This window comes from Sinocyclocheilus rhinocerous, unplaced genomic scaffold (assembly GCF_001515625.1).
Source record: "Sinocyclocheilus rhinocerous isolate Xijiao unplaced genomic scaffold, SAMN03320098_v1.1 scaffold954, whole genome shotgun sequence".
NCBI lineage: Eukaryota > Metazoa > Chordata > Actinopteri > Cypriniformes > Cyprinidae > Sinocyclocheilus > Sinocyclocheilus rhinocerous.
In genome coordinates this window covers 44599-68003 of record NW_015644642.1, presented here as the reverse complement: position 1 = coordinate 68003, position 23405 = coordinate 44599, and the positions used below count along the sequence as shown (strand labels likewise).

Here is a 23405-nt window from a genome sequence, read left to right as displayed (position 1 = left end):
GCCAATATTCAGCGGCCTTCAGGAACTGATCATCCCTGCATACCTACTCTGAAGCTGAAGCATTTAAAGAATTTAATCAAAAATATCTACATGACCCCTGTTTCGGAATATTGTTTGCACATATCTACCAATAAAGATGGTCATTAAAGATTGAAATAACACTTAAAACAAAGGGAATAAAGCAAGAATTATCTTCTCTTTACAAAGGCGAGGTTAATCTCTTTCTCTTGAAAGTGTATCTGAAAGTTACGCTTTACCGCACAGAATCCGTTCTTGTGGTTAATGGATTATTATTATTGGTGATTGTAAAAGCAAACATCACTATTAACTTTGGGGCCGCTCGCACAGAAAGTGTTGTTGCATTTATAAACACGAGACACTGTCCACGCAGTCACATTTATACTGTGTCTACACCCAGCACAAATGTTGCAAATCCATTTATCTGGTGCTAGTCCTATACTTCTGGGGGCCCCAAGCAAAACTTTGTCAGGGGCCCCACTCAGTATGTTCATAAAAAACCCAAATGAGCCAGAGCCTGTCAACAAACAACAGTGAGTTGAAACAGTCGGTAATACAATTTAAAAGAAGAAGAAGACAATTACAAACAATAGGATAAATACAACAGAAAAAAGACACAAATGAAATGAACAATTTAGCGCACTAAATATAATGACGTACTATACAGAAATTGAATAAAGTTTCTTCTTTTGCTTTTTTTTGGGTAACCAAACAATTGACAGTAGCCATTGAATTCCATAATATGGAAATAAGTACTATGGAAGTCAATGGCTACTGTCATCTGTTTGGTTACCAGCATTTTTCTAAATTTCTTCTTTTGTGTTGAACAGAAGAAATAAATTCAAACAGGCTGAGGCTGAGTAAATGATGACAGAATTTTCATTTTTGGGTGAACTATCACTTTAAATGACACAGGCAGCAGCAGGTTTATTAGGCTGCTGTCACTTTAAGACTGAATGCACAGATCCAATATTTTCTGTTTATGTTCATTACTAACTGTTTATGTTCACTTATGACATAGCAAGCTGCATTTAAGTGAAAACTCACCTCTTTTGACATATTTTTGTGTATTTGTCCATTTAAGCGCACACCCAAAGCCCACGCTCCCTCTTTCACAACTCAGTCTGCTTTTTCTTTTTCTTTTTTAGTATTAAGCACATCCGGCAGGAGACTGTACAACATGTAACATTACATTATTTAACTGATTTGGATGTTACGTAGGAAAAGTGACAGCGCACCGCTTTAAAGGAAAAAAAACCCCATCATGCGGCATGGTGTTTTCATAATCGTTGGAGGCCAAAATAAAACATGACCTAAAATTGTATTAATCGCACAGCCCTTGTCATTAAATCATCTTTGAGAGAAAAGGGGGCCCCCTGGTGGTTTGGAGGCCCTACGCAACTTGCGTACTTTGTGTATAGGGAAGACACTGATTTTGTACTGTAGCACAGGCTGTCACGAATCCTGTCCATGAACTTCTGTCCGCTTGCCACCAGAGGTCGCCCTCTCATTATATTGACTTTCACATTACACAGACTGTTGCATGTCACTCTGGACTACATTTCCCATCATCCATTGCACTGAGTGCACACAGCTGTAACCAATCACACACACACACACACACTATATTACACCCACTCAGATCCTTCTCAAACTGCCGAGGATTGTTTGCGCATATTGCTAGTCTGTGATAGCAACGTTGCGGAGCCATCCTGAGTTTGTCTAATTTCTAGTCTTGGTCTGTTTTGCCTATGTTGTCTAGTTTCTGCCTTATCTTGCCTTGCCTTGCCTTCGTGTTTTGTTCTTGGACTGTTTACCTGGTTTGTGATCGTTGACAGCCTGTTCTTTGGATTACTCTTTTGGATTACCCTGGATGTACTGTTTTGCTGGTGTTTTGACCCTGCCTGTCCGACTACGCTCTAAATAAAGCCTGCACTTGGATCCTCAACCCCGTTGTCAAGTCTCCACGTTACACAGGCATTAGGTGTACATCAGAAATAAAGCAGGGCGTTAGTTTACTGTCGGGAATTTGTTGCATCATGCTGTATCCAGTGTAGACAGCATCAGTGATTATAAAGGGATCTTTTGTCATTTGTTGTGTTTCGTCATGCCGCTCATGTCTGGTGCAAGTATAAAAATAATCATTGGGTGTTTCTCAAAGGGAAGGTCGCAATCCTAGTGAGGATGCATCCTTCCTAGTCCAGTTCTTATGAGGCTTCAAGGCTACAGTCCTTCTCAGCATTAAAACGCTAGAAAGAGACACTCTAGTAAGTGCGCATGGCTAGGTCATAAATGTTTGTACACCTGCGGTCACAGCACGAAAATACTATTACAATTATTTTTTGACGAATACTTGATATTGAAAACATTCTATTAAGGCAGTACAGGTAATGATAAACATCAATGGTTTACATTACACACAGTTTAGCATTAATTTACAGCAGAAGAAAAGAAAAAGCATAATTTCATATCAAAAATAATTTTTTTGTCTTTCATAGCATAACGAAACTGGATGAGTTCAATGGCAATTCATTTTGAGCAATTTTGTTTTTGTGAATTGCAAAGGATTGTGGGTAAGTGAAGGACGCGAAGGATACACCTGATGCATCTTTCAAAACAGGCCGAATGAAGGACACGAAATGAAGACTGCCTAAAGAAAGTGTGATGACACTTGTGATGAAATGTTCACACGCAGTGCTGGGTAGATTACTTGCAAACTATAATCTGTTACTGATTCCAAACATGACAAAAATTGTAGTTAGTAACGTAATCCATTACATTACACATTTTAGATAATATAATCAGAATACTTTTTGATTCTTTTTAGATTACTTTTTGACCTAACTCATTCAATTTTAGCACTTCTTAAAATTAAAATGATTTTTATAAATCCAGTGGTAACAATTTTCTGTAATTATAACCACCTGACAAGTGACTGGTCTTTGTGTGAATGCCAACAAAGCTGGAGGACTTTCTGAATGTATGTAAGCGGTATAGGCTATTTTTTTTGAAAGGAACATTTAAAAGATGTAAAAGATGAATTAGGGGGAATCAATAAATTATGAATTATTTATTGCTTTTGTGTGAATATGTAATCATGTAATCAGTAAAAGCAACTAATCTGATTACAAGTATTTTAAAAATGCTATTTAATCTAATTACAAGTACCGTGTGCAAACATGGTAATTCCTCTCATGGGCATTGCGCAAGTATAATTAGTACTATTTTCATCTCGAATTTAAGTAAACATGTTCAGAATGGGGGTTTAGGAATCAACAGGAAGAGAAAGATTATAATGGTGAATAACAATTAAATGAGTGTATAGTGTTGGGCCGAGGAGTATATAATATGTTATGTAATATATTATATATTTCATAATATATTATGAAAAACATAGGTCAAAGCTTTTGTTTTTAATATTCATTTAGTAATGAATATCATATTACAAAGTTTGGGATCAGTACAATTTGTAATGTTTTTAAAGAAGTCTCTTATGCTCACCAAGGCTGCATTTATTTGATCAAAAATACAGTAAAAACAGTAATATAGTGAAATGTTATTACAATGTAAAATAATGGTTTTCTCCATTAATATACTTTAAAATGTAATTTATTCCTGAGATGCAAAGCTGGATTTTCAGCATCATTACTCCAGTCATTTCGGAGCCTGTGATACTTTTTGGTATTAGGATTCTTTGATGAATAAGAAAATGAAAAAGATTAGAATTTATTCAAAACAGAAATCTTTTGTAACAATATGTTGGGGTCAGTTTTATTTATTTATTTTTATTCAGCAAGGATATGATACATTTATATAAAAAAAATAACAGTAAATACTTACATTGTTTTATTCATCGAAGAATCCTGATAAATAGTTGCTTATCACAAGTTCCAATAAATATTAAGCAGCACAACTGTTTCCAATAGCCTGATATTAAATCAGCATATTAGCATATTAATTGAATTCTGAAGGATCTTATATTACATAAAGCCTATATTTCATGTCATGTTTGGACATAGGGCAATATATATATATATGTGTGTGTGTGTGTGTGTGCTTTGTGTGGGAGTTATGCAAATCTTCATCAGAATGGCCTGCTGTGAAGAAAGCAGAAGTGTTTAGTGCAGGGGCAGATTAAAGGAAGTTTCAGTCCCCTAAAACGTTAAACATAACAGTTATAGTAAAGTTTTGTAAGGCCTGCATTATATAGCCTATCATCCATTCATCAGTGTAAATAACAATTTCTGTTAGGCTATATCTTGCACTAATATTACAAGGAAGTAAAACGTAAAGTACTGTACATTTTGCAGGCCCTCATTGGATATTACCACAACTGTTTCCCACACTCTCATAAGTTTGGGCTCTGGCCTGTTTAAAATAGTGGATATTATAACTTCCTGGGGGCGGAATGCAGTCATTATTTCTGGCGATGTAGTGAAACGACGAGTTTCCGTTCAGCAGAGGAGGAACATTAACACTGGCTCACATTAACAGCAGCATTAATCTGGTGACAGCAGTCCGTCAGCTCCACCTTCTGCGAGAGTTCACACCTCTCACAGCAGTGCTCGGTGCAGTTCAAGAGTTTACACAGAAGTTCATCGTTCAGAAAAGTCGCTGGGAAACTTAACTGAAGATGTTTTGAAGATCGGCTGCTCGGGAATATACGATCCATGCAAGAAGATGGGATGTCTTTCTATCAAAACCGTTTGTAAAGGCACAGCGCTTCTGATCTGTGTCATTCTCCAGGTAAGAGAAGTACTTTATTTTGCATAGCCTAAATATATATTAGTATAATGTCTGATTGTTGAGATAAAACACAAGTTCACGCGAGCACTTGTGGCTGTTAACTGTTGATGGTCTTGCCTGCAAAGAAACAGCGAACTTATATTTTGTTGGTTAAAAGACATGGGTTGTTGTTCTCATTGTGTTCAATTAAAAATTCTTGAAATTGTCGGTCTTTTTTCTTTCTTTCTCTCAAATCTACAATGTTATTGTGTTTCACTTACCGGTTATATTTCCATCTATCTTCCGTCCATAACCAAATTAGTTTCGCTACACTTACCATAGTTTAACCAGTAAAACTGTGGTTTAGGATACAATTGGTAATCAGTACGCCAAAAAACACATTGTTACTACACTTTTAGGCTACTACAATAAACCATGATTCATTTTTGTAAGGGTTGAGACAACAAAACAGTAAAATGTTGAAATATCATTGCATTTCCTAAAACATCAACACTTGTGGCATTTATTTTAATGACAAGTTTGTTTGGTCAATGTATATGATAAAACAACAGTAGGCTACCTTTATACTAAAGTCAGACAGAATTTTGTTGGTTTCCGCTCAAAGAGTTGCTATTCCAGCGCAATCCAAATAAATGTTTGGTATTTTGGATGTTATTGCAAAATATGATTCATTTATATATTTATCTGATTCATTGGTTATGTAGAGTGGCCCGAAAACAGGCAATAAAAAGTATAAATATAATTGCATTTCATAAATTAAAGTTGAAATGTCACCAAAAGGTTTTTAAGGACAAACAGATTTAGTGTTCAATATTAATATTATTTGGACACTTATCAACTGTTAGTGGATCATGTCACACTCATAAAAAGGTAGCTTGCAAAAGCTGTCACAGCTGCGGTACACTTTTGTACCTTCTTTCTTTCCCCCTAAAAGATGCACATTAGTATCTTATATGTACATATTAATACATAAAGTGTGCATATCAGTAAAAAAGTACCACTCCAGTGACAGATTTTGAACCTTTTTTTTTTCTGAGAGTGTAGTTAATATGATAAACCCGTGGTTATTCTGCTCGGACACCTGTGTGAATATGAGGAGAACTGACTTCATTCATTTATATATTTATCTGATTCATTGGTTATGTAGAGTGGCCCGAAAACAGGCAATAAAAAGTATAAATATAATTGCATTTCATAAATTAAAGTTGAAATGTCACCAAAAGGTTTTTAAGGACAAACAGATTTAGTGTTCAATATTAATATTATTTGGACACTTATCAACTGTTAGTGGATCATGTCACACTCATAAAAAGGTAGCTTGCAAAAGCTGTCACAGCTGCGGTACACTTTTGTACCTTCTTTCTTTCCCCCTAAAAGATGCACATTAGTATCTTATATGTACATATTAATACATAAAGTGTGCATATCAGTAAAAAAGTACCACTCCAGTGACAGATTTTGAACCTTTTTTTTTTCCTGAGAGTATAGTTAATATGATAAACCCGTTGTTATTCTGCTCGGACACCTGTGTGAATATGAGGAGAACTGACTTCATACATCCACTAAAACACCCGCTTATTAAAACCAACCAACAAACAAAAAAGTGTCAAAAAGTTAGTTCTGAGAAAAGACTGTGCAGCATTTGTTTCGAGATGCCTGCATTTATATATTGTTGTAATGAATCCCATATTTATAAATTTTAACTGTGCTTTAAGTGTCTAAATAGCTAAAGTACATTCTGGGTTCACTGTTATGAAATAAAAGTGCTGAAAATAAAACCATTTGCTGGTCTGCAATATCTTAATATAAAATCTAATTCAAACACCAGATTCAGGATTCTGGATCAGCTGTGAAGAACCAGTTACGCTTGGTTTGAAATTGTCTCCAGATTTTATCTTTATTGGCTGATTTGCATCAAGATTATCCTCATTTTGTGTGTCTGACAATCTTCCTGAGAAGTTTCTACTTACTGTACGAAGTCAGAATTGTAATATGACATGTTTTAGGACATGTGATGCGATTGGTATGAATGCATATAAATGCATAGAACAATCTTTTTCTCTCTTTTCTCGTTGACAAGAACTTTTATTAGTGCTGATGCAACAAAATTAAGAACAAAATAAATAAAATGCATTAAGTCTGTAATAAACGCTTTAGAAATTTGTCAATGTTTAAATGACCAAATAAGTACTGCATTATATATATTTAGGCTATAGATACAGTATACACATAAGCAATATACAGATACAGTCAAAAAGCTTCAAAAAGGACTCAAAAGCACCTCAGAAGCATCATAATGTTGGTCCATATGAGGTGCAGTATTTTCCTAGCTTTCTAAAGTCATACGATAAGCTTTGTTTGATGAACAGACTCAAATTTGCATCATTGAGTCGAGTTTAGGGAGTTAAGAAAAACTGAAACATTCCAAGTCTTAAACAAATCGACTTAAACAAATGTATTAAAAAGATTCAGCCTTAAAAAAAAATGATGCATTTGATAACACAATCCTCTCATGTTTCCCTCATATTTCTCACATGGACAATAAAATTATAGGATGGCCAATATATACAAGTAAATGACAGTTTTTTGGTGTAAAATAATGTGTAAACTAAAGTGTAAACTTTGGTCTTAATTTTTATTAAATGGGCACTTGTAGTGTACTTCACATTTAAAAAAAAAAATCTATACTGTACTTGCAGATAATATAATATTAATGAAATTAAACAAGTGTACTTAAAGAGAGTTCACTTTCATGTTTCTTAACACACTTAAGTACACTTTTAAAACATTGCATTTCATGTTTTTACTTTAAAGTACACTTAAACCATTAAGTTTTCATAATATTTTCTCATTTATACATTTATTTTGATGTGTTGACTACTAGAGGACATGTAAAGTTCTTGATATTCATTTTAACTGCTATTTGATATTAAAGTTAATGTATTTTAAATGTACTAAAAAATTGCAACTTCATCATTGACATGACATACAAGTTTCAATAGAAATGACTTTATGAGTATATTTTAGTTTACCTTGAATGTTTGTCAGTACATTCGTATGGAAGCTCGTTTCTGCCACTGAATTAAAAATAAAACAAGGTATCACACTTTTTTTTCCTCGCAATTCTGAGAAACTCGCAGTTGTGAGAAACAAGTCAGAATTGTGAGATTTACACTTGTAATTGTGAGAAATAGCCACAATTCTGAGAAATAAAGTCACAGTTGCAAGATATAAACTTGCAATTCTGACTTTATAACATGCATTTGAGAGTTATAAAGTCCGAATTGTGAGATATAGCTAAACTTGCAATTGTAAGAAAATAGTCCTTTTTTTCTCAGAATTGGACTTTATTACTCACAGTTGCGAGTTTATATCTCACAATACTGAGAAAAAAATCAGAATTGTGAGATAAAAAGTCACAATTAACTTTTGTATTCAGTGGCAGAAACAGGCTTCCATACATTAGGCAGTACACTTTAATCGTATTTCAAAGACAATAGAATAATTATGAAATTAAAGATGTGCTTAAGTCCTACTTAAGTGGGTCAAAAAAACACTCTTAGGTTCACCTATTTGCATTTAATATAAATTTAAATAAATACATTTCTGAAAGCATTGCATTCAGTTCACACTTAAGTAGATTCATTTAAAGTATTTTATTTCCATAATAAGTGCTCTTTTTTAAAAGTATGCTGAAGTCTGCTTCTTTTTCACAAGGGTTCCTTAAGCTTTTCTTAGACTATGATCTGTTGAGAAATGATTTTGCCAGATCTGAATGGAAAGTAGGTGGAAATACTTGGGAAAAAATGCAAATGTGCTTGTTGCATGTTGTTTACAGAGGCTGAGAGCATGAGAGCTGATAATCTGAGCTTCTTGTATCACCATATCAACTGACTTGACAGTTTTCCAGTTTCTGATAAATTACAATTGTAGGCCATAAAATGTTTATTATGACTGCTACAGCATAATTGCCGGCTCTTAGCCAGTAATAACAAATAATGTAGCCAGTTACTGAACATATTTTAAGGGTTACGAACCACCTCTGTCTTGAGAGTTAAACAATAAGGTCTTGAAAAGAACAGAAATTGGCCTTGTGTTCGTATCAAAGTGTGAACCAGTCCGATTCCTTCATTTGGTTTGATAAGAAAGACGTGGTTAATTTATGAAAACTTTACAAACCTGGAAAGCTTGTGGTTATAAATTAGCTATAACAGAACAGGTACTGTGTGTGTCTGTGTGTGTCATTCATATTCGGTCAATATTATACCATAAAGCATATCATATTCCAGTATATACAGTGCCTTGCGGAAGTATTCAAACCCCTTCATTTTTTTCAGGTTTTGTTATGTTGCAGCCTTATTTTAAACTGCTTTAAATTACTTTTTCCCCCCCACATCAATCTAGACTCCATATACCATAATGACAAAGCAAATAACAGTTTTTTTAACATCTTAGCAAATTTATTAAAGATAAAAACTTAAATGATTCCATTGCATAAGTATTCATACCCTTATCTGGGACAGTTGAAATTTAGCTCAGGAGCATTTATTTTGCTTGTAAATGTTACCACACTTTGAGTGAAGATATTCTGTGGCAAATTCAATTGAATGGGTATGATTTGGAAAGGCACACATGTCTTAATAAAAGGTCTAACAGCTGAAAATGCATATTAGAGCAAAGACCAAGCCCTGTGGTCAAAAGAACTGCCTGTAGAGCTCAGAAACAGGTTTGCGTCAAGCCACACATCTGAGGAAGATTTCAGAAACATTTCTGCTGTGTTGAAAGTTCACAGAAGCATGTAGCCTCCATTATCCATAATGGAAGACGCTTGAAACAACTAGAACTCTTCCTAGAGCTGGCCTCCTGGCCAAACTGAGCAATAGGAGAAGGGTTAGTGTGGTGACCAAGAAGCTGATGGCCACTCTAGTTGAGCTCCATGATCATATGTGATTTGACTTGACCAAATATAAGGAAGGTTTTGCCCCTATGTTGTCCAGATGGGTTAAAATCTTGACTCTTACTTTGGCAATAAAGCAATACAATAATTAAATACTGTATTAGCATAGTCAAATATTTTTCTCTTACAAACAATTTTTCCATGGCCCTGATAAGGCAAGCAACGCAAATTTCATTTGGAAAAACAAATTCAGTGTTTGCAAGCCTGTTTATATGTAACAGTTGATGTGCTTAATCCAACTGTTTTCACTAGCATATACCCTAGGAAATGATACCAGTGACTGGCCCTGATAAGGCAAGCAACGCAAATTTCATTTGGAAAAACAAATTCAGTGTTTGCAAGCCTGTTTATATGTAACAGTTGATGTGCTTAATCCAACTGTTTTCACTAGCATATACCCTAGGAAATGATACCAGTGACGCTGGCATTTGCTAGCCAAATGATTTTATTTTATTTTATTTGATTTGATTTATTCATTCATTTATTTTTATTATTTACTTTTTTGATGCAGAAAATTATTCTGTAAATTATAATAATAATAATGTAACGAATATATAATAAAAATTAAACATTAAAACAGTTTTAATAGTATAAAGACAAGACGTAAACAATGTGTAATAATTTAATTAAATATAATGTAATAATAAAAATATACAATAATATACTATATATAATGTAATAATAGAAATAGTGTATAAAATATATAATTAATAAATATAACATGAATAAACAAGTAAATAAATACAACAATAGTAACAACAACAAATAATATAATGGAAAATGATGCCAAGTGTAAGAGTTGTAAGCAACTTTGTTGCCATGACAACATAATGACTAAAACTGTAAAGCAACTATAAAAATGAAAAGGAAAATGTCATAGCTCAAATAATATAGAAGTTTTAGCAGAAAAAGGAATGTACTGTAAGTGTTTTTAAAAAAAAATAAAATATGCTTTACATTTCTGTTTTTAAATCCTCCAAAAATGGGTCCCATTCACTTCCATTGTAAGTGCCTCACTGTATCCTGCATTTTTGCATTTTGTAAAGGTGGGACAAGTTTTTCCTTGGAAAATGTTTTGGTAATCAACTAGAGGTCGACCGATATTGGTTTTTCAATGGCCGATGCCGATATTTAGATATCAGGGCAGCCAATGGCCGATATATGATGCCGATTTTTTTGGCCGATTTTCTTTCTTTCTTTTTTTCTTCATCTCATAAAAGTGAGTTTGAGTAAATGATTATTGCAGGGTACAAGATAGTAATAGTAGTAGTAGCCTAATTCAGAGTAATAATACATGGCTCAAAACTTAAGCACCTTCTCAAAACAGTTCTGAAGCATGCTTTTTGTTTATGTTTGCTGACAGACACCAGTGTTTCCCACAGACTTGCAAATGAAAATTCATTCTCTGACAGCAGGAGGCGCTGTTGGAGCGAGAGATATAGCGTACGCTTTCGAAACGGTCTGTTTTGCCCTGCCATCATTAGCTGAAGCTGTGTGTGAACAAGAAGCGGCTGCAGAGTGGGAGTTGCTCCATCTCTCACGCAGCCAGAGAGAGATTCTCCGGTGTTCAGCAACAACGCTTAGCTGCCCGCAGATGCACCTGCCTATAAATCGGCCTAATTTGTAGCACAATCGGCCGATGCCGATTAATTAGAAAATGCCAAAAATCGGCCGATTAATCGGCCGGCCAATCAATCTGTCGACCTCTTTGATCAACATGAACTTGAACTTGAACTGAACCCAGAATATTCCTGGTTTTCCCAGCCTCAGTCTCCACTGAAATGAACTGAATGGAAAAGAGCAACCAGTCCGATTCTCCTCATGTGTCCGGCAGTGGAAATGAAACCATATGGGTTTAGATCAGCAGGATGACAGTCATTTTGAAATGAAATATTCATGCATGGCTATGTTAGTGGTTTATTTCTTGCCCTTGTTGTTAGGTGTTTTCTCTTTAACAATTTGCATCTCTAAAGTCGGCAACTTCCCTTTGCTTCTCACGAAATCATTTTAATACGATGCAGGGTTATTTGGTTTATTGTGCATTTGGTTTGATAAGAAAGACGTGTACTATTTTGCATGGTTAATTTATGAAAACTTTTCAAACCTGGAAAGCTTGTGGTTATAAACTAGCTTTCACAGAACAGGTACTGTGGGCTTGTCACATCATACCCAAAAATACTTGAGGCTGTAAAGGTGCTTCAGCCAAGTACTGAGTTATACTTATGCAATACACTTATTTCAGTTTTTTTTTATTTGTTATAAATTTACAAAGTTGTGACAGTTCTGTTTTTGCGTTGTCATTATGGTGTATGGAGTGTGGACTGATGTGGAAAAAAGTAATTTAAAGCAGTTTAACATAAGGCTGCAACATAACAAAACGTGAAAAAAGTTTTTGAAGAAAAATGAAATGAATGAATACTTTTGCAAGGCACTGTATAAACTTCTGGTAAACCAGATTGTATCCCAGCACTGAATCTATTTTGTGTAGCTTTTCCAAAGCTATTTTATAACTTTTCAACTGTTATTAATTGTATGGATGCAGGTCTTGTAACAGAGCAAGTATAGGCTATATGATGAAGTTAGGTAAATCTCATAAGGAACTATAGTACAAATAATTTAAAAGCAGCATGTAAATAAATGTGATTTGACTTGACCAAATATAAGGAAGGTTTTGCCCTTATGTTGTCCAGACGGGTTCAAATCTTGACTCTAACTTTGGCAATAAAACAATAAAATAATTAAATACTGTATTAGCATAGTCAAATATTTTTCTCTTATAAACAATTTTTCCATGGGCCTGATAAGGCAAGCGATGCAAATTTCATTTGGAAAAACAAATTCAGTGTTTGCAAGCCTGTTTATATGTAACAGTTGATGTGCTTAATCCAACTGTTTTCACTAGCATATACCCTAGGAAATGATACCAGTGACGCTGGCATTTGCTAGCCAAATGATTTTATTTTAATTATTTATTTATTGATTTATTTTTATTATTTTGATGCAGAAAATTAAGTTGTTATACCTATTCCTGCAAATAAAAACATGGGGAATAACTAACAAAATATTATTATTATTATTATTATTATTATAAGCCTTTTTGTTTTAATTTGTATGCAGTTGTATTTGCAGTTGGTATACTTTTTTTCTGAGCTACAGGAACACTAAGATTGATAAAAGGTTGATCTGACACATCATTTCTTATATATTGTAGATTTAGATTTATAGATTTATGGTAGAATCTACTGTAATTATCATTCATTCATTCATTCATTCAAAAAAAAAAAAGGTGTGGATGTAGAAGTAGGTATATACACCGATCAGACATAACATTATGACCACCTTACTAATATTGTGTTGGTCCCACTTTTGCTGCCAAAACAGCCCCGACCCGTCGAGGCATGGACTCCACTAGACCCCTGAAGGTGTGCTGTGGTATCTGGTACCAAGATGTTTGCAGCAGATCCTTTAAGTCCTCTAAGTAGCGAGGTGGGGCCTCCATGGATCGGACTTGTTTGTTCAGCACATCCCACAGATGCTCGATTGGATTGAGATCTGGGGAACTCGGAGGCCAAGTCAACACCTCAAACTCATTGTTGTGCTCCTTAAACCATTCCTGAACCATTTTTGCTTTGTGGCAGGGTGCATTATCCTGCAGAAAGAGGCCACAGCCTCTGGGGAATACCATTTCCATGAAAGGGTGTACACGGTCTTCAACAATGCTTATAGGTGGTGCGTGTCAAAGTAACATCCACATGGATGGCAGGACCCAAGGTTTCCGAGCAGAACATTGTCCAAAGCATCGCACTGCCTCCGCCGGCTTGCCTTCTTCCCATAGTGCATCCTGGTGCCATGTGTTCCCCAGGTAAGAGACTCACATGCACCCGGCCATCCATGTGATGTAAAAGAAAATGTGATTCATCAGACCAGGACACCTTCTTCCATTGCTCCATGGTCCAATTCTGATGCTCGCGTGCCCACTGTTGGCACTTTCAGTGGTGGACAGGGATCAGCATGGGCACCCTGACTGGTCTGCGGCTATGCAGCCCCCTACGCAACAAACTGCAGTGCACTGTGTATTCTGACACCTTTCCATCAGAACCAGCATTAACTTCTTAAGCAATTTGAGCTTCAGTACAGTCGTCTGTTGGATCGGACCACAAGGGCCAGCCTTCACTCTCCACGTGCATCAATGAGCCTTGGCCGCCCATCACCCTGTTGCTGGTTCACCACTGTTCCTTCCTTGGACAACTTTTGGTAGACCACTGCAGACCAGGAACACCCCACAAGAGCTGCTGTTTTGGAGATCCAGTCGCCATCACAATTTGGCCCTTGTCAAACTCGCTTGCCCATTTTTCCTGCTTCTAACACATCAACTTTGAGGTCAAAATGTTCACTTGCTGCCTAATATAACAGGTGCCGTGATGAAGAGATAATCAGTGTTATTCACTTCACCTGTCAGTGGTCATAATGTTATGCCTGATACACACACACACACACACACACACTTTAGCACCATTATAAAGTGGTAGTCTGTGACCTTGGGTAGAGGTCAGGCAGGACAATATATAGAAATTGCTATTGATCATCATGGTTTTATATTTAACAGTACAGTAAATATTTGATTGCTATAGCGGGTAGTTTTTGGAAAGTTTCTCTCTCAGTAGTAATTTTAACAGTCTCTTTGTTAGTGACAAGGAAGTTGGTTCGGTGATGTCATTACTCATTTGAAGTTTTATTGTGATATTCGGAGAAGAGCGTGTCAGTGTTTGTACTCTAAAGCTGAGAGGGAAGAACTCAATTTCCATCTATGTTTTTTTATGAAATGAGTTTCGGTGTTCATTGTATATAATACTTCCCTTGAACACCCTTTTGAGCAGTACTTCACTGTATCTCATTATTTCTGATGTCGGCAAACTGCTTAGAAAAAAGCATGAAAGCATTCACAACATAAAATTCACTGTCATGTCAACTACTCTAAAACAGATATAATTGTGATAAGACAGCATTTAATCTGTAATAAGCATTTTGCATGTTCTTGTTTACATGAGTGATTTAAAGAAACAGACAGAAAAGTCAATGTCTCCATCTAGTGGTATGTATTGGATCTAATTTTAGCCTTTAAATTTATTTTTTTTAAATTAAATGACAGCGGTTTACGGTTAGGTTAATATAATGAAAACGATATAAACTTTACAAAATAACCAGATAATTTGAATGCATGCTTTGGCAAAGAAATGTAGTCCTACACAAAATATCACACAAAAGCACCACAAGAGAGTTCATTATGGGCCATTACTCGAAGCATAAACCATAAGATATGTACACCCTGTCATGGGGATATATATTACGGTTAAATACGTTTTTATTGCAATATTAAGATGCAAATTATATTTTCTGAAAGGTATGATGTCCCTTCCCTAAACAGGGTTATTTGTTTGCTTAAGATTTTATGTAAACCATGTGTTTTTAAAGAAACTCATACAATTTGCACATGTATTTTTTCTTGTTTGGATAAAACGGTGATATTTGGATGCAGTTTTTTTGTTTGCATGTTATTGCCCCCACACCTAGATATTGAACACACTGGATTGTCACACTACGAGCCAGAGACACAAGGTAAGGATGCAAACAAGAGGGTTTATTGAACAATGTGGAGAGCAAGTAGATGACAGAGATAGATAACATGAGATGCTAGAGAGTTCTTGGGTTCTTAGCTCTGGGTAGTTCGTTGGTATCCTTTGCAGGTATCCGGAGAGGATGAGAACGGGATCGTTGGAGATCAGGGTCAATGGAGCTTCTAGGGGTAAGTAAACAACAGATCAGATAAAGGTAGGAGTCAGGCTAAGTTCAAGCTGGTGAAGGGTAGACTGGACAGTGAGGCAGTGAGAGAAGTGCAGGGATATAGTGCGCTTATTGAGTCTCTGCAGGTGCGGGTGATCAGTATTCTGGTGATTGCGATCTGGTGTGTGTTGGTGCTGGAGACTGAGGTGATGTAGGTGACTGAAGGCAGAGACTCCCTGACATTACCCCCTCCTCCAGGGGCGGCTCCTGACGCCCACATGCGGCGACGAGGGCGGCCTCGACCTCGGGGTGCGGGACGATTAGGATGGGTGCGGTGAAACTCCTCCAGCAACGATGGGTCTAGTATATCATCCCAAGCCACCCAGGACCTCTCCTCCGGTCCGTATCTTTCCCAGTCGACTAGATATTCCAGGTTTGAGGAGGGAAACATGGAATGCGGGGTGAATTTGGTACCCGGATGGAAGCTGGAGAAGGTAGGTGACTTCATTAATCTGCCTCTGTATGGGGAACGGACCAATGTAGTGGGGACTCGGCTTCTTACAGGGCAGGCGGAGGCGCATATCCTGGGTGGACAGCCGGACCTTCTTTCCAGGCTGGTAAGTAGGAGTAGAGGTGTGCCGGGCATCTGCGAAGGCCTTATGCCTCTGCACTGCTTGTTGGAGGTGGACGTGAGCCGAGTCCCACACTCTCTCGCTCACCTAGAACCAGTAGTCCACAGCTGGAACCTCCGAGGGCTCTTCCGTCCATGGGAAGAGCGGGGTTTGGTAACAGAGTATGCACTGAAAGGGGGTTAGGCCGATGGTGTTCTGTCGGAGGGAGTTGTGAATACTCGGCCCAGGGGAGGAAATGGCTCCAGCTGTGCTGATCTTCGTGGCAGTATGACCGGAGGTAACGCCCGAGCTCCTGGATCCTTCGCTCAGTCTGGCCATTCGTCTGAGGATGGTACCTGGAGGACAAGCTCACGGTCACTCCCAGGAGTCGGAAGAGGCTTTCCATACACGGGAGATAAACTGGGGACCCCGGTCTGAAACCACATCCTGTAGTGCTGTAGTTTCTGAAAACATGGGTAAATAGGCACTCTGCAGTTTCTATTGCTGTTGGCAGACCTTTGAGGGGTATACATTTACAGGCCTTAGAAAAACGGTCGACTACTACAAGGATACAGGTGCTTCTGTCGGAGATGGGTAGGTCAGTCATGAAATCCACTCCTATGTGGGACCAGGGGTACTCTGTGAACTGAGCCCAGAAGGGTTTGGCGTTGTGATGTTGGGATATAGGTTTTCCCCTCTGGGCCTTCCAGCGGAGCAGGCTCGGTGTGAGTGGCGTCAAGGATGTCTTTGGAGATGTTCCATTGAATGGGGCTGACTATCAGAGCTGGAGGGGTTCCGGGTTCCGGTTCGGTGGGTGTGTCTGGAGAGTGCAGGCGCGATAGGGCATCGGCTTTGCAGTTGCGATTTCCGGGACGGTAAGTGATGGTGAACTGGAACAGAGTAAAGAACAATTCCCATCTGGCTTGACGTGGGCTGAGTCTCTTAGCATCTCTGAGATATTGCAGATTTTTATAGTCGGTGATGACAGTGAAAGGATGGTGAGCTCCCTCCAGCCAGTGACGCCACTCCTCCAGAGCTAATTTGATGGCGAGCAGTTCCCGGTTGCCGATGTCGTAGTTCTGCTCCGCTGGGGTCAGTTTTCTTGAAAAGTTAGCGCAAAGATGGAGGCTGGGAGGCTCACCACAGTGCTGCGACAGCACGGCCCCGACACAGGTGGTGGAGGCGTCCACTTCCATCACAAAAGGGAGCTTGGGGATCGGGATGACGAAGGATGGGGGCCGTGCTGAAGGCTTCCCTGAGTTGTTTGAATTCTTTGTGGGCATTGGGGCTCCAGGACAGGGACTGGGGCTTTCCTCGGAGCAGGGAGGTAAGAGGAGCTGTGAGTATGCTGAAGTTCTTGACAAACCGTCGGTAGAAGTTTGCGAATCCAAGGAATCTTTGCAGGTCCTTAACAGTTTGGGGCTGCGGCCACTCCTTGATGGCTGTTACCTTCCCTTGGTCCATCTGAATCCCATCCCGGCTGATGACGTAACCGAGGAACTGAACCGTGGAGCGATGGAATTCGAACTTCGCCTCTGGAGGACCTGCTTCACGTGGCGGCAATGTTCGACCAGGTTCCGGGAATATATGAGGATATCATCGATGTAGACTATCACGAAGAGATGAAGGAACTCCCGGAACACCTCGTTCATGAAGCCTTGAAAGAATGATGGTGAGTTAGCTAGGCCATACGGCATGACCCGATATTCATAGTGGCCTGCAGGAGTTATGAATGCCGTCTTCCACTCGTCACCTTCCTGGATACGAACGAGGTTGTACGTGCTCCGCAGGTCCAACTTGAAGATGCGGGCTCCACGGAGTTCCTCGAGGGCGGCTGGGACCAGGGGATGTGGGTATGGCAGCTTTACCGTCTGGGAGTTTAGCATGCGATAATCGATACACGGCCTCAAGGCCCCATCCTTCTTGCCCACGAAGAAGAAGCTCGAGGCAGCTGGTGAGGTGGATGGTTGAATGAATCTGTTTGAGAGCCTCCTGGATGTAATCCTCCATGGCCTTGCGCTCCGGGATGGACAGAGGGTATACTCTACCTTTGGGGAATTTTATCCCAGGCAGCAGGTCAATGGCACAGTCCCATGGCCGATGAGGTGGAAGGCGGGTGGCGGCCCGCTTACTAAAGACATCCTGGAACGCCACAGTCAGATGGGACAGCAGGTGTCTCTTGAGTTTCCGGACTTTTGACTAGGGTGGAGGTAACTTGGGCTCAGACTAGATACGCAGGTGGTTTAGGGATCTCCATGAGACAGTTTTGCCGGCACGACTTGCTCCAGCAAGTTACCGCACTGGGTTCCCATCTGACCTCTGGAGAGTGGAGAGTGAGCCAGGGGCATCCCAGGATGATATCGACGGTAGATCCCTCCAGTACCAGAAATGTGATGGCCTCCTCATGCAGACATCCGATCTTCAGCTTCATCGGCGGAGTTCGGTAGTTGACCCGCCCACGCCCTAGCGGTTTTCCCTGAGTGGTCTTGACTCTGAGCTCTTGGGCCTGACGTTGACGAGGCAGATGGAGACGGCTTAGGAGGTCTCGTGATATGAAATTGCCCAAAGAGCCCGAGTCGATGTGGGCGGAGACTGAAACAGAACAATCGGTGGTGAATAGTTGTACTGGTAACAAGGATAAAGTTGAGATTACTGGTTCGAGTTGAATAGTACTCACCACAGGGCGTGGGGGCCTGACGGGGCAGGCTTGAATGAAATGGCCTGGAGCAGCGCAGTACAGGCACAGTCCAGCCGCTAGGCGGCGAGCGCGCTCAGCGCGAGTGAGTCTGGTGGAATCCATGTGCATGGGTTCTGGTACTTGGGGACTGCTGGTGGCTGCTGCAGGCTGGTGGACGGCTTCGTCAGGCTGGCAGGCTGACAACCGTTGGGAGATGCGTGTGGCTCTTTGCATGAAGCTCTCTAACCCCATAGTATCGTCATAGATGGCCATTTGAGTGCGGATTGAGCGCGGAAACCCTGCCGGTAGGCACTGAGGAGAGCGGTTTCGTTCCAGTCACTAGTCGCCGCTAGCGTCCGAAATTGCAGGGTGTATTTGCTGGTGGTAGAAGAGCCTTGATGCAGCCGCAGGAGTTGGTCAGGGAAGGATAGCATTCCTGTAGCAGAGCCAAGCACTTCCTTGAAATGATTAGTGAAAGCATCATATGAGTTGATTATGGCAATATTGGCGTTCCATATTGCTCGTGCCCACAACAGTGCTCTGCCAGTTGAGATGCTAGAGAGTTCTTGGGTTCTTAGCTCTGGGTAGTTCGTTGGTATCCTTTGCAGGTATCCGGAGACGATGAGAACGGGATCGTTGGAGATCAGGATCGATGGAGCTTCCAGGGGTAAGTAAACAACAGATCAGATGAAGGTAGGAGTCAGGCTAAGTTCAAGCTGGTGAAGGGTAGACCGGACAGTGAGGCAGTGAGAGGAGTGCAGGAATATAGTGCGCCTAATGAGTCTCTGCAGGTGCGGGTGATCAGTATTCTGGTGATTGCGATCTGGTGTGTGTCGGGGCTGGTGACTGAGGTGACGTAGGTGACTGTGAAGGCAGAGACTCCATGACAATTATATAGATATGATTGAATTATTATTTAAATATTATTTTAAAATATCAAGATGACAGGGTGGACCAGCACATAACGGGGTGGACATAAGCAGAACACACAAAGCATGAGAAAATATGACAATGAAACATTTATTCAACTTTGAAAAAAATTAATATAATAATAATAAATAATATAATTACATTCTCAATCACATTGATATAATTTGTCAACTGAAAAGGCACCAACTTATGCACCTTAGCCGTTGAAATTCCCGCCACTGAAGAGACAAAAAATCTGTTGTCCTGATGTCACTAAAGTGGATGGCCTTTTCTTAAAGGGGCGGATTCCCGAATACGACAGGGTGGACAACCATTCAAGAGACATGGACAAACTCTTCTTTTTTATTAAATAAAAATGTAATTTTTATTACCAAATGATCAATACACTCAAATTGAGTCATCTCTTATTTAACAAAATATTAAAAGGAGAACAAAAGTTTTAAATTTTAGGATTTGACTATATTCTACTCATTCAGATTTAATGAGCAGTGCATGGGACATAGCAAAATAGCATCCTCTTACACAAAACTAAACAAAATCTAGAAAATGTATCTAAAGAGCCAAGTAATGCTTTTTTATGAATATAAAACCTTAGCCTAATATAACACACCCTTTCTTAGTCATTTGTTATCATGGCAAATTAGTTATTTATGTACAGGACATCAAAAGACACCCTAATGGCTGTGTAAATTATTTTAGAAATGAAAAGCCGCAGCAAAAAGTGTCTCTTTTCTCAGCACCGGTGGAGATTGACCAACCACAATAAGATGAATAACATGTTTGACCAATCACAATATTTTGTTTAAAAATGGACCAATCAGAGTTTCTGTACGGTACAGAAATACTTCGGAGTGAATGTGTGAAAGTGTTTCTGAAGCTTGCGGAGCGGATTTTACAGATAAATAAGAGGCCTTTAAAACTGGTCGTGTGGTTTTCATATGCTGTGCCTTCTTTTGTCGTTAATGGGTTTATGTATTGTGCAAATTAGTACGTTACTAATTCATAACGTCGTGTTGATTAATTCAGGAGTAAATGACCTCACAAAATGGCGGTATCTAGAAAAATATGCTTGTCTTTGCTCCTCGTTGGTCACTAACGTCTGGATTTAAGTGCAATTTAAGTCTGAAGTCGACAGTTAATGAATAAAAAGTCCAGGTTTAAGTCGTTTTTTTTGTGACGCAGACTTTCATTACTTGAGTTTTCATCTCTATTAATTATGCACTTCGCTTCTTTCTGCAGGGGTTGAATGCGCAGACTGTTACAGGTCAGTCATAACATTTACAGTCACGGTATGAAACATCAGAGTCCCACCAGTTAATATGTTTATATCCTGTTACTGTAATACAATATGTAATGCTGTTTACACTTAATGTCATACATTCTTCAATTAATAATTTCAATACATCATTCATTACATTCAGACATTTTCTTTTAAGCATGTCAATGAATATTACTTAAATTATAATTGTATTTCTTCATAAATCTAAATGTCCCAGCAGCCCCAGCCACAACAAGCGCTCTTTCAACTGAGTCTCAAACAAGTGAGTATTTTTTTTTTCATGGGTGATTAAGTAAATGTGGTAATAGGAAAATGATATTGATAATGCAGTATATTGTAATAATAACTGTGCTTATTTCATGTCAAATTCCAAGTATCAAACATCAGCATCTAGCCCGGTGTTAAATTTACATTTGGGGATAGGAAATAGTAACAATATTGTATTCATACAGATTACACCAATTTAATGTATTTTAATAATTCTCGCAGTGCAAAACATTTGACTGTATGTGAAAAAACTTTTTTTTTTCCCATTGTAAATCTAAATATCCCAGCAGCTCCAGCCACTACAAGCTCTCTTTCAACTGAGTCTCAAACATCAGCTCCTTCAAGTGAGTATTTTTTATTCATGGACAACTGAGTAAATGTTGTTAATAGAAAAATTATATCTGTATTTTATTCGTTTTTATTGTTAATGTGGTATATTGTAATAATAACTGTGTTCATTTCATGTCAAATCCCAAGTATCAAACATCAGCATCTACATGTTACATTTACATTGGGAAATAGGAAATAGAAAAAAATAAAATATCGTATTCATATATAACAGCAATTTTATTTTAACAACAATTCTCACAGTATAAAATTTGATTGTATGCACAAAAAATATACTTTTTTTTTCTTCATGCATCAAGATGTCCAAGCAGCTCCTGCCACTACAAGCTCTCCTTCAACTGAGTCTCAAACATCAGCTCCTTCAAGTGAGTATTTTTGCAGTGTTTCCCACGGACTTATGCTCTATGTGTGGCGGGGCTTCCCCCCGTGGGATATATATACCAGTTCACATTTACAGCTCTGCGTGTTTGCTGAGTAAAACCATCAGTCGATTCTCCAAGTAGGTATAACTGCGGACCGGAGAACTCCAAAATGGGGCGTGAACTCCAAAAGTGGGCAGAACCTCCAAATTGGGTGGGGTCTCCTCGCGCAAAGACTTTCACCATTGGCTGTGGCTTCAGCCAATTGGTATTGACTTACATTTCAAAATAAAATTACATGCTGAATGTTTAAGTCTGTGTGTGACTTTAGCATATTACCACTCACTATTTAAGGTTTATATAAACCTAAATAAAAACATCTCAGGGTATTTATGAAAAAAGAAATTTGATAAAGCTCTTTAATAAACACACATAGCAAACAATACTAATGATTGCTTTAATTAGATGATAAGTCACCTTCTAAAAGCAATCTATTTATTACTTTTCTTCCTTTGAAATCAAATAACTCTGACTTCATAATGCATTACTGCATTAACAGGAAGTAAATTATAGTAACCTAAACCAAGTTCAAAGTGCCCAACCAAAGGGAAGTAAGTAAATTGTTTTATTTGCCTTGAAAGTAGCTGTAACTTAATAAAACCTAGTAAGTATAACAACTAAGTAAAGATAACTAACTAAATCTAAGTAAGGTAAACTATTGGATTTTACAGTGTGGTGTTCTGACTGGAGTTTGAACCTCTGCTTCATGATGTAAACGGGAATCACCCACGAGCCGTCCCAGCGAAGGGTAAAGATTTTACTCTATGGCTGTGTTCCAAGCAACGGGGGCGCCCCGAATTTCGGGGGAACGAAATTCGCAGGGTAGGAGGGGGTAGTGACGCTGGGTGTAACTAAAACGGTGCCATTGTCCGGTGAGGTCTGATTGAGGAGTTACGGAAAAATCTCATATCGCATAATCTTATTAACTGTTTATCTCGTGAACTGCAACTTTCTTTACCACGCTATTCAGCGCCAATCCCGCCGTGCAGTCAATTTCACGGGGGGGGGAAATTGCGCATGCGTGTCATGTGCCTGTCTGTCAATGGGGGGAAGCCACGCCTTATTTTGGAGCTCCCACCCCGTTTTGGAGTTCCCGCCCCCATTTGGAGATCTCCAGGCTGCAGTTATACCCTTCTCCGATTTTCGCGTTGGTCTGAATGAAAATGCAAATTCATTGTTTGCCACTATGTGCTGCTTTTGGAGCGTAAAAATAGCTGTTTCCCCAGTAACGGCTGTACACAAAGCAGCACTGTGCTCACAAACGCTGCTTTATCAGGCATGACAGGCATGATGAAATGGAAATGAAATAGAAAATTTCCTGAAGATAGTCGGTTTCCTTCAGATATAGACTAATACAAAAACACTAGCGTCG

General features: G+C 38.8%; 1 protein-coding gene across 1 annotated transcript in view; it reads left to right on the top strand.

Moving 5' to 3' along the window:
• Positions 1 to 4552: 4552 nt before the first annotated feature.
• LOC107758747 (receptor-type tyrosine-protein phosphatase eta) overlaps positions 4553 to 23405 on the top strand; it is a 58550-nt gene continuing 39697 nt past the window's right edge. Inside the window, exons 1-5 of the mRNA XM_016576549.1 lie at positions 4553 to 4764; positions 20960 to 20984; positions 21220 to 21261; positions 21554 to 21610; positions 21914 to 21979. Coding sequence (XP_016432035.1) covers positions 4699 to 4764; positions 20960 to 20984; positions 21220 to 21261; positions 21554 to 21610; positions 21914 to 21979 — 256 coding nt within the window. The 5' untranslated portion in view covers positions 4553 to 4698. The remainder of the gene's footprint in view (positions 4765 to 20959; positions 20985 to 21219; positions 21262 to 21553; positions 21611 to 21913; positions 21980 to 23405) is intronic.